The sequence below is a fragment of the Dermacentor andersoni genome, chromosome 1 (genome assembly GCF_023375885.2).
Source record: "Dermacentor andersoni chromosome 1, qqDerAnde1_hic_scaffold, whole genome shotgun sequence".
Lineage (NCBI taxonomy): Eukaryota > Metazoa > Arthropoda > Arachnida > Ixodida > Ixodidae > Dermacentor > Dermacentor andersoni.
Window position 1 is genome coordinate 283,203,088 of NC_092814.1, and position 12,554 is coordinate 283,215,641.

At 50.2% G+C, this 12,554-nt stretch overlaps 1 protein-coding gene across 1 annotated transcript in view; it reads right to left on the reverse strand.

Annotated features, from left to right (window-relative positions):
• Positions 1 to 835: 835 nt before the first annotated feature.
• Positions 836 to 12,554, reverse strand: part of LOC126547730 (maternal embryonic leucine zipper kinase-like) — a 150,665-nt gene continuing 138,946 nt past the window's right edge. The window contains exon 15 of the mRNA XM_050195690.3: positions 836 to 2,911. Within this exon, the coding sequence (XP_050051647.1) occupies positions 2,734 to 2,911 (178 nt within the window). The 3' untranslated portion in view covers positions 836 to 2,733. The remainder of the gene's footprint in view (positions 2,912 to 12,554) is intronic.

The window sequence follows — 12,554 nt, forward strand, 5'->3', positions numbered from 1 at the left end:
CATGGTGCCAGGCACGTACAGGCAAATGTAAACACATCTCACTCGATGACCAGGATGACTCGCTGTCACAACGCTGACGTGATGAAGACCGCTGGCAGCGAGAAGCGAACGCTTCGTGCTGCCTCAGTTTCACCGCGAGAACACCTTTCACGACCAAATAAGTAAAAGCAGTCTTGAAAATTCTGGAAACCTCAATTGCACTATTGAGGTTCAATTGCACTATTGACAGACCAAGTAGCCCGAAACAATGTCTAGATCAAGACTTCAAAGGGTACTGCAGACTTGCAAGGGTGGGGAAATTTACGAAGTGTTACCGAGTAGACGCTGTGTGCTATATAAGTACCAGTGATGAGTGCGCTGAAGAACCAATGTAGCCGTAACTCCACGTGCAGCTGGTGGAGAGGCCAGATCTCTATTATCAGTGCTTCAAGCCGCTTTCTGTAGACCCGAGTGATCTTAGTTGGGACTCTATAGGCGCATATATTCCCGGATTTCAAAAGTGGCGGGTAAATGACCTACTTTTCCCCCCCAGCCCTGAGAGTGGAGGGGCAAGGGCCTCCTTGCCCCCCCCCCGCCGTTATATACGCCTATGCTGTCGCTGTCTGTGCGCGCTGTTAACCCTGTAAGACCGTTCAAGAAGCCTGCGACACTGATGAATGAGCACGCCTAAGAGCTGCTCCAGACTGCAACATCACCAGTCGTCGCAAATTTCAAAGCGTTTGCTTCACGGCTACCCATAAATACAATATTGACTACGCACTTGGCAAATCAAGAAAATTGATTTCTCTCAAGAAGTCGGACTTGATATCTTTCATGAAGACGCATGAAGCCGACGAGATTACACAAAACGTTTATTCATATAAAACGTAAAACATAAGGTTCGTACGACAGGACTTTGGGGATTGAAGAAAGTGATAATGTGGCTGTAATATTTTGAGACTAGGACTATTACTCGCTCAGTGGCGAAAAGGTTAAAACTTCAAAATATAGATTAGAGTTTAGTGGTTCCAGGCGGCAGGAGGGGAGGCCCCCGAAGACCAGCTTCAATGCACACCGCGACTTTTCTCAATGCCGTGGCACACAAGTAGATGGCAGTAGAGTTAACGATTAGGCAACGAGCGACATGGTTCGCCCTCATGAGCAACTATCTCGCCCTGTTCGCATACGCTGTAACGTAACCGCGGAACAAGGCACCATCACGACGCAAAGCGACAAAACAACCGTTTATATATTACACCGACGCGCCTCTTGCTTAGTAAACGTGCGTACATACACGCAAGCGCAGACATACGTACATACACTAACACAAAACATAAATGATATAAAAGCCCGTGAAACGCCCGCCATCTGCAACTGCAGGCAGACAGCGCGGATTCACGTAAAAAGCATGAACACACTGGCGGGAGATTAATACTAGAAAAATCGACGCACACTCAGTTTGTACGAAAATACAAATGCCGTTTTTTTTTTTAATTACAGGTAAAAGTGCAAACGGCTCTAAAAAATAGTATACATGAGAATTAATAAGGTCCTCCCAACATTTTTTTTTCACGCAATATACAAATAATAAGAAAGAACAAAAACTTGCGTCATGTTAAAGGATATGACATGTCGGAGGCACATTGTTAAAGCAATAGAAAAGCCCCAAAAAGTAAATTTCAGCTTGAAAGGACACAAGAAAAGCAACGTGCGAATAAAAATATGAGCTCTAATCCATAGTGTTTAACGAACGCTTGAAATACCCAACACTACAGTGCGGTGTCTCAGATTTGCGCAAAAGTGTACGACGCTAAATAGGAAACTAGGCAGTTTTACAGTCAACCGCACTCGCTGTATTATATATGTTGTAGCCCATTCGTTACGTGGTACCATTTCACCACCTTGAGCTGCAGGAGAAACTCGGTCCCAACTTTAACCTCACACCTGGCCGCCGATGAACGTAATCGTGCGTGCACCAAAAGGGGGCAATCATTGAGCAGATGTTTCATAATATTACATCTGCGGCTAAAACCTGCCACTACACGATGACATGGCATGGAAAAGAAACAGGCTGGACGCATATTACGCGTGAAAACCAGACAATCACAGAGCAACGTTAGACAATTAGTCGCCCCGAAAGAGTAAGTAAACTTTAACGAATTCGCAAGAAAGTTGCCATAGCAACCAACCCAAATGAAAGCTGAAAACGTCAGACGCGACCAATAGAGCAGGAATATTCTCATTATAGCGCGTTAAATAATGGGACGGTAGCTCTTTTTTACTAACTAGGAGCGGTCATAGCACGCCAGAGTTCAAAGCAACTACGCACGTACATTCGTAGTGACTTTTCTTTTTCTTTTCAAGTTGTGTGATCACGTTTGAACCACCTCGTTTGTGTCTCGTTTGCCTACAATATAGAGCACTGGTCCCTTCATGGAAGGAAGGCTACAATGGCGGCGAGTTTGTGTTCTGCCTGCACGACAAAGTTGCGGCCCGCCACGCCAGCTGTTGTACTATACAGAAAGCTCCCGCTGCGCAGAAACAGCGACGATGATGTGGCTGGGCACACCCGTTTTCAGCTTTATTTACTCACAGGCCGCGCAGGTATGCCAGCTCGCCATCTGCCCTGACATCCGAGTACGGACAACGTGCGAGCGGCAAAGCGCAACACGAGTTTGACTAACGAAACGAGTCGACGACGCTGCGGCATGGATCACCCGACGGTGGCCGGTAAACGCAGCAGACGGGCTTCGCTCAAGCCGCCCTGATCTTCAGCACTTCCTCGCAGACCCGCTTGTAGTGCCAAGCGTCACCGGTGAGGCGCTTTCGGCGAATTCCCAGCAGCTCGGGCTGCTGCACTTGGACTACCTCCAGCTCGAACGTCAGCTGCACCTTGCCCCACTCGTCGCGAACCTTGCCACGGAGGGTGTACCTGTAACGGCAAGAAACAAAACACTGGCCAGCGTCAGCATTCTAACTATAGCGCACATTGGCCAAAACAAGCTGCAACAGCGAAGCATGAATGCTACACTATGAACGGTTTAATAGCAGGAGACCCGCCCGGCGACACACACGCTGTTTCGGAAAATGCGTTGGAAATTCCTTAATGATAACTAGTGGAGATACGATAATTGAGCGATTTCAAAGATTTTACAGCGGGGGTATACATATTAAAATGACTCGAGTTAGTAATTAAATAATTATGCAAATTACACTAATTAGTACTTTAATTGAGTGCACCAAACAACTGATCATAACGCACGACTTGAAGCCCGTGATCTGAGGAGTTCGTATACGTTCCCAGACATGCAAAATGGCAAAGCTGCCAATTTTTGCAGTGAGAAAAAATCCAGCCAATTTCTCTAGGGAAAACAAAACTGGGGCCGTATTCACAAAGCTTCTTGTTCGTAAGTGCTCTCTGCCATTGGTTGCCCGCCTTCGCTAATATGTCTACATTCAAGATTGGCTAGAATTCGCTCTTACGAACAAGTCTAGCGTAAGAGCTTTTATTTATTTATTTTGTAAACGCGTTTATTAGTCACCGCGGCGTTTGGGACCGACCGTTACAGCAGGGCACGCAGACTACCAGCACGAGCAGCGGTTCCCGAGCAAGAGCGTTGGAGAGGACCACCCACTATACCGTTCCAATCCTCCTCTACAATTTATTTATATTGTGAATAAGGGCCCTAAACTGCCGAAGGGCGCAGCTGTCACTTTAGCAGACGCTCATGAGTGATGTGCCTCACCGTCGGGCGATCATGAAGCGAGAGAAGTAATGAATGAGGGCGCTCGCTTTTTCACTCTCACCCGACGGTGAGGCGTAAATGGTTCCCTCACTCACGACCGTCTGCTAAAAACGTGACGGTTGCACATCCAAGCCAGGTAGCTAACGTCAACTCGGCATAAAGCTCAGTAATATTGTTTTACGATACCGAACTACCTTACGAATTTCAGTTTTATCTCTCTGCGTAAGGGTATGATTTAGTGGATGCTTCTCATGTGTTAAAATGCGGTAAGAGCATCGACAGGTCTCAATGAGTGGGAAAGGGGGATGCCTCAGTAACGGCCGGAGGAGTCGCGGATTGCTCGGGACGCGAAAACAAACATCAAGCTGTCTAAATGATAATAGCTAGAGTAGCTCCTTAAATGTTTACGGATGGCTGTGCGGAAGGAATGTCGAATAAGCTTTTTTTCTTCTTCATCTTTTGCTTTATGAGTATTTTAAGTTTGTTGTAGTGATGCGACTAATCCCCTGGGATAACATTACACTAACGAAGAAGCGTTAGCGTTACAAATGAAATAAAAACGAATGTCGAATGAATCCGTTCAGCAATCATGAGCAGTACACGAGGTATGTAAGAAACAGCCTTACACCGCACATGGAATTGACAGGGAAGAAAAATATAGAAACACTAAAATTATATTTCACGAAAACTAAGAAAATGCTCCGTTTCAGATCTTGCACTGTAACGTTTAGCTCACGCCCGGCAAGTTGTTACCCTTAACAGTGCAAGTAGCGCTAAAGTACGCTCAAAAAGCAGGCTGATGACCAGCGATGTTTAGAAATTTATGGCTCCCGGTGTTTGCAAAGAGCGTAACCGGAAGCCAGCAAGCAGTACAGACAACACACATCTTATTCAGTCCCACAAAAAAAAAAAAAAAAAAAAAAAAAAAAAACGGTGCGGGGGCAACATGAGAACGCGAGCGTAACGGCAAAACAAAAGAACAAATGACGCAAGGAGAGGAACTGCTGCTCACGCGAAGGAAAACAGGGGACCAAACCGCAAGCAGGTGCGCGCGGGCGCCAATCCCATTTTCCCGCTGGCCAGCCCCTAATCACAGCGACAGGCGGCAAGCCTCGGCAGCTCGCGCGAAATCGGGCAAGACAGGTTCGCTCACTTCTACGAACAGGTAAAAAGAGAACCGGGGTCCGCATTTAACAAAAGGTCCGCGTAACAGGAGAATGTGTGACCAGAAAAGCAGATTCCGTTGAGAGAGAGAGAGAGGAAGAAGAAAACGCGCTTCATCAAATTCCTCTCAAATTCAAGCACCAAGGGATGAAGGGGGCGCGCGGAGGAGGGTTGCGGAACGCGCATTAGCGAATCGACTTCATCCCGTGTGGCGGCAGATGGAGTCGCACGCAGAAGCCACGCGGCGGCCGTGCGCGTGCCATTATCAAGGCGACACGCTCCAAGAAATACGCCCGCGCCGAGCGCCCAAACCCCCCAGCATCCTTGCATCGCAGAAGGCCGCCAGCCACGCGGCGGCGAAGATTTGCTCCAAGAGGGAAACAAGGGCTCCACGTTATCAGCCGCTGCCGCGGGAGGTTTGTTTGGAGCCGCGGTATCTCGGCGCACTGCTGCTGGGCGGGCGTATATACGCGCGCTCTAAAGCGGGCCGGCCCAGTTCGTGCGCAGATTGGCCTTCGCACGGCTCCGTGGTTTCTGCCTCTCTGATGTTTGCCCTTCCGTTAGGGCCTCCCGAGCAGCGATGGTTCGTGTGTGTGCCGGAACAATCGGGCCACAATCGGGAGCCCAGCCATTCCTTCGCTGCTCCGCAGCGCGAAATTAGCTCCTCGGGATCTGGTGAATCGAGCAACTCTACAAGGCTTACTCCCCACCATTGTGTCCTCGTTCGCGCATTCCCTTCTCTCTCCCTCGCTAGGCCCCCAAGTTACAACTATATGACAAAGGTGCTGCCACATTTTGCCGAACACCAATCGATTTTATGCGATTCAAACGCCGGGAGCTTGTTTCAATTCTTCGAACAAGCAGCAAACCGTGGATTTCCGAGGGCATGACGCAAGCTTCGCTTACGATCGAACTGAACGTCCCAAATGCAGGATATCCAGCTCCCTCCTCGACCGCGCCATTTTTCAAAGGGCCGCTCCACAGTTCCCGCAATAATAGGGAGGGGGGGGAGAGAGAGAGAAGAGCCACAACGTGCTGCAGGCAAAAGCCCGCGCGGCGATTGTCAACAGGCCACCAACTGGAGGTGGATGAAGTAGACCCGACTATCGGGTGGTCGTCCCTACATGGGGACGCCAAACAGCACGGCGCTACCGCAGAAAGATCCGGGGGTGTCCGACCCATAGACGCCATTTGCATTTGGACGCGCTCCGCTAGACGAGGCTGCGTACTGCCACTACCTCCCCATTCCCCCTCCGCGCGCACCAGTCACATCAGTCGCGCATCACGTGACGCCCCTGCCCACCGTTAGGTCTCAAAGAGCGCTCGTTCATCACTGGCACAAGGGCACAGCGACAATTATGACCCCTAAGGCGAGCACTTTGCAAACACTTCTACGCCGCTGTGTGATGACATCACTAGACGCAAATGCGAAAGTGTTGCGCATTTCGCAACATGTGGGCAAAGGTGAACGCTGTGAATGCACCTTTATGGCGTAGCCACGGCTCGCAGACATTTTCTTTCCAGTTCATTTACTAGACTGAAAACGGCCCCGTAATCTAGCTGCGTTGAGGCTGTGAGGGTAATACGTACGAAAATTACTGTCTATCCCATCTAGCCTGAAAAATACGTGTTAAGGGGGAAGTGCACCACACGAACAAACGGCGGAAAAGAATAGGGCTAAAGCGATTAAGGGCCCCTTGCCAGGCCCCATAGAAAATTTCGGTTATACACTGGAAGTTGTTACGTGTCCTCTAGGGTGCGTTCTGCCACAAATTTTTCAAATCGGCTCATTAATAGCCGAGATAGAAATATTTCAGTGCCGCGAACCCATGATTTCATGCGGCGAGCTCCACTGCAAAGCGAGACACTCTCTCCACTTGACCCGTCTAACCTTCGCAAGCGAAATTCCTTCCCTGCGTTCTCCCATACCGGACCTCGAAGATCGCGTGACGCATATGTCACGGGCTCCGCTTTCATTTTTTTTTTCTCCTCGCTCTTTTTCTTTTCTTTGCGGCGCTGCACACTTTCGCTGAAAGGGGTTGGGACACCAAATTTTGAGGCTATAAAAACTATGTTGTAGGCTGCTTCCGTATGCGAGGACACCCACAACGAGGTATTGGACGCTGCAAACATTTCAAAATAATTTTAATTCAGCTCCAAAAAGTCATTAATAGCTCCTTCTCGTGGTCGAGACCCATCGCTAGCGCGGCAGTTATGACGTCACAGTGGAGGAACGAAAATATTGACGTCATAGCACACTAGCACAAAAACGTGACGTATGATGAGTGGCGATGAAATGCCGATTACGGAGCCTGCTGAGCCCAGCGACCGAGCATAGCCTCCACTATGACCGAGCTACAGGCATATAGAAATCCTTTTTAATGCAAAGAAGGGGTAAGACATGCAAACACGGACACAGAAGGAGAGAAGTGAACAACACGAACGCCACACGGCGGCCCGCGAACGGCAAACTGCGTGCGGCGAGTTGCCGTGCCGGTAACGTGGACGGGCCTTTACACGTTGAGTGTAACACTAGGCGGCCGACTCCTAAAGGGACCAGGATATGCGGCGTTCGTGTTGTCCGCTTCTCTCCTCTTGTGTCCGTGTCTGAACGCAACTGCCCCTTCTTAGCATTATGAATACTAACCAACTAGCTCAGCTTCCTGTCATTCTAAAAATCCTTTCTCTATGCTACATGCTTCTAGAACACTGTAACCGAGCTGACCCTGGCCCCTGGCTAACCGAGACATGCACAGCGCTGTCGCGGAGAGCAGTTGACGTAGCATGTGCCAGTCGCATAGTTTGGCAGCTCGGAGCGGTCTCTCGTTCGCTTGGCGTTTCTCAAGGTCCGTCCACGTTACCGGCACGGAAACTCGCCGCACGCCGTTTACCGTTCGCGGGCCCCCGTACGACGGCGGTTTTGTTCGCGAACGGCCAGATTTCCTTCCCGTAGAGAGGACGGGCCCGGGACCCATTTGCGGCCAATCAGCGACCGGCGGCCAATCAGGCGATGCGGCCAATCAGCGACCGAGGAGTGGTCACTCCGCCACCGACGGCAGCCTCACCGCCACTGATCGTTCGGCGTTACCGATATCGTCGCTAGGCTTTTCCGGTTCACTTCAAAGCTAAAGCTTACGGCGCTTCGGAATGAATCACCGACTCGCACAAGCCGCAATATTTTCTTAGCGTTGTTATCGCTCTTCGCAATAATTATAATTATCACGACATGCACTTCGAATCACCAGTTGTTTACCTCTGCTGGCAGAGCACGCGTATGCGCGAGCAGACGACGCAGCATAGTTTTACGTCACTATTTTTTGTGACCCACGTGACCAAGCCGTGTTGCGTTTCCTCTCCTACGACGTCATAGCATCACCTGGAGTCCAGAAACCGAAACCGAGATCGCTCGGCATAATAATGCTATTATTAAATTATTTATCGGGTGTATATGAATCCCGCAGTGTGTATCGTGCTTCCTGAAGCAGTACGCAACGCTTGAATTGAAGAACGCATGAACATAAATTTTCATGTCTCCACCCCTTGAAGGCGTTGCGCGCGAGCTGTCGTGATTATCTCGTTTCGCAAAGCGCACGATTTTGCGCGCTGTGCACAAGGACACATGACTAGCGGTATAATTCAGTGCGACACGAATACTGAGGCAGAACAAATGGATCGCAGAGCATGATCATGCGCTGGAACACGGTACAAAATGGCATAGTTTCGGCAGCTGCACACGTGACTGCACGACCGTGGGAACAAGCAGACGAAGCGGAAGTACCCCATCTCGCTTGCTTCGGTGCGAAGCAAAACAGGTAGACATTGCGTTTGTGCGTTTTATTATTTCTCTAAACTTCAATTCGTCAATTCAAGCAACAGATGTTGCCTTGAATAATTCTTGAAGTCACGTGTCACCACGAACGACATCACACTGCGGACACGAGTACGTAGGCACAGGGACACGAGTACGTCACGGTCCGGCTTGGAGCGCGGCTGCCGCGAGGGAAACGGAAAACGGCGTTCGGATTAAAATTTCAGACCTTTCCGCGGCGCGTAGCGGTGTATTCTTTGCAAACACGATCGTTAGCGCGCATTGTAAGCTCTGCGCTTGTCAGCTCAATATACCAGACCTGGTGAGGGGCCCTTTAAGTGGCTCATACCTCCAATGGCCTTGAAAAAAAAGCGTCGTCCGGTCCAATGGCACAAGAACTATCATCATCAGTAATAACTCATATCCCCTTAAGCAAGCCTAAAATGCAATGATTCATCCCTCTCGTAATCCAGAGGCTACAAGCACTCAGCAAAGTGAAGCGTAAAGTGCATCCATTCATTGGAATCACGCATACAGCGTACAGAAACGCTGCGTCTAGTCGAGTGGTACAAAAAAACCACGCGACCTTCTCAATGGCTCATACCCCCGTAAGGCGGAGGCTACAAGCGCTAATCAAAGTGAAGCGAACAGTGCATACATTCATTGAAATCACCCATACAACACACAGAACAGCATACGTTTCAAGCCCCTGCTGAGAGGATGCATCGTTAAGTCGAAGAGAAACGTAGTTGGCGCGAGTCTGACTCCGCTATACGAGCGCAGGCAGCCGCAGCTAAGCGTCGAAAATGAGCCGAGGAAGCCGAACTGCGAAAGCAGCAACGCGACGATGCGAGACGGCGCACCATGAAGTGTGCAGCAGACTTTCGCCTTCACGTGTTACAGGAGTGTAATAAGCGGTCGAACTTTTTCTGTGACAATAGCAGCGTTTCAAGGTTTCCTTGCGTTTTTGGGTGCGCTGGTTGCCTCAGTGCAAATTCATATTCGCGTTCATGACACTAGTTTTAGCTGATATCAATCACATTCGCCGTCAGCACAACGGTGCCGTCTATCACTTTTCCTTGGCGTCTGCATAGATCACATAGCACTGCAGGCAAGGACAAGAATGAGAGAGAGAGAGAGAGAGAGAGAGAGAGAGAGAGCGATGGCCAGGTCCAAAATGAATGTTATCCGTATCCCAGGGATGTATACGAAAGGATAACGCCGACTAAGGTCAAACCACAGACAAGCAATGACCATCTTCATCGATACTTTTTGGGCGAGTTGGTTGATCGTGAAACATATATATGGGTAACAGCGCGAACAGACGACCACAAGAAGAGAGACACGCACACACAAGCGCTGTATGTGTATGTGTATGTGCTTGCGTGCACGTACCTCCCTTCTTGTGGTCGTCTGCGCTGTTACCCATATGTTTCAATGGCCGCCTTGGCGGCGATATAGTATTCCGTCAGTCACTGAATAAGCCGCACGAAGAAGCTTTCCGGAAAAATGGCGCGCTGACGTCAAAAACAAGCCGTAAGACTTCTGGTTAAAAGAGAAAAGGTGACCTACGTTACATCACTCGACTAGCCTACAAATGATACAAACTAGAATGACAACACGGAAATCAAGCAATATAATAGAAGACACCAGCCTCGACTATCCCCCAGACTAACGTAAAGAAAGCACTGCTCAGCTCCTTTCGCCTATCGGTAGCAGAGACTCGTGCCGCTGAAAGTGACAGCGCAGCGTGTCACGGGTGAGTGAGAGCGAGCGACAGCCGAAGAGTGCGTGCTCCTCAAGGCGGCAGTGAATGTTGGTCGCGTGTCTATATACCCGAACACAACAAACTCCCGTAGAAAAGCGGTACATGCAGGCACGAGAACTTATCGCACACGTCCCGAGCACGCGCACGAAACACCCTAGGAGCGGCGCGCGCGCGCGCACACACATAGCTTGGCCTCTCGACATAAGGCCGCGCCGCGATTGCTGAGACAATGGGCGCGCGCAAGCGCGCCGGCGCTTTTTTTCTCACGCACGGCGCGGTCGGCGGCGCTCCCGAAAAGCCAGGGGGCGGAAATCATTTGCCTCGGAGCCCGGGTGTCGGGATCCAGGTAACGCTACATCCGTCAGGCGCGACTCTGATCGATGCAGCGTCGCGCTCAGAGACAGCTCCTCCGAAGCGGGACGCGGGCACCGCCGTCGTTACGGGGGAAGGGGGGTCGGCAGCTACTTTCCCCACCGTCTCCCTTCTTCTTTGACTCCCATTTGCGGAAGAAAAAAAGTTTCATTTAAAGCACCTGCGGCAACGGTTCCTATACTTTTGTTCCTTCGCTCCGGCATCGTCGTCGTCAAAGGCTGTGCTCCCATCTTATGCAGCCACCGCTGCCGGGGGAGCTCGTATAGCGGGTGGGTGTCGCGCGACCTGTGGAAATCATTCCAGAGAAGAGGACTCGAGGAACGCAGGTAAACAGCAGGGGGGGGGGGGGGGGGGGGCGACGCTTCGGAGGCGACACGGGGCCAGAAACGGCGGATACTCCGAACTCCGCAGCTGTCCGGGACCTTTGTTTCGCATTTTAGACTCGACTGAAGCATTACTCGTCGTACCCATCTACTTACAGGGATGCGCCAGACTTTTCGAAAACACTGGAATAGTGCCATCCGTTGTAACGGAGGCAAATAAAACAAATGTGACAAAATATAAATGAGGAAATTCAAATCCAGAGTGCGACGTACACACTGAAGTGCGGGCAAGAAATGCAACATAGACGCACAATAAGAGGTAATAAAAGTACAACGTACTAATATAACAAAGATAAATTTCGTCCGCGATGTCGTACTATGAAAAAAATAATCTGGTATAGGCTGTTCCTGATACATATCAGGGACGCAGCGGCGTACGCGAGTCGTATGGTGCGTGTTGCAGAGGTTGTATATGCACTAAAGACGATATGGGTTACATAAATGACGTAACCAAACACACAAGTTCGCGCATTCACGCATTAGAAAGCTTACATGCTTAACTTATGTTAATGCTAGTGGAGGTCTTACGGTATAATTTTACAATCGAACTCCTGCCCTATTCGCATAGTGGGCCCGTTTGCGTTGCAGAGGGTTGTTTGGGCGCTAAGGTACAGAAATGGACCCCCCTATATACTGGTGGCACCCGAGACCGCGCCGCACCCGTAGATGGTTGGGGTTCCTGCATGCACTGGCCTCAATCTACTGCGCTTGCGTTCCCCGTGGAAACGGACATGTTCCGCCGTGGTCAAAGGGGGTACGGGTAACCCCCTGTCTTGCTGCCCGAGTCTCTTCACGCCATTTCTGGATCGTATACGTGTCGAACGCGGAGGCGCCCTAGCCTAGCAAGCGTGAAATTTCTGCAAAATACTGCACACTTGCAGGCCTTATAATTCCTGATGCGCACAAGTTTGAGTTTCATGGATTATGCCTATACTACTGCCGAATGAGCTTTCTCAAACGCGGCCACTCCCGCTCGGATTAACAAACGTATACGGCCGAGCTATGCCTCTCTCTGAACGCCGAGCGAAATTCTAAGTTTAGCTCCGATTGCGTCATGCGTGCACGCGACCCATGTATGATCGAGTAATGTCTTATTTTCTCTCCACAACGATACCAAGGTACACGGCGCGTGGGCAGTACGGTTGCAAAGGTATAGGCGACAATAGTACTAAATGTTTTCGTTAGATGCGGTTTTAGCAAGCGACCCCATATGCCAACCGAACTGAAAGACGTTTCATGTCAGATAAAAGGGCAAAGACAACGTTGCGCCGACATATGGCGATGCCCCACCGTAGCACCTGACATAAATGTACCAGAGGAAATTTCGACGAGTT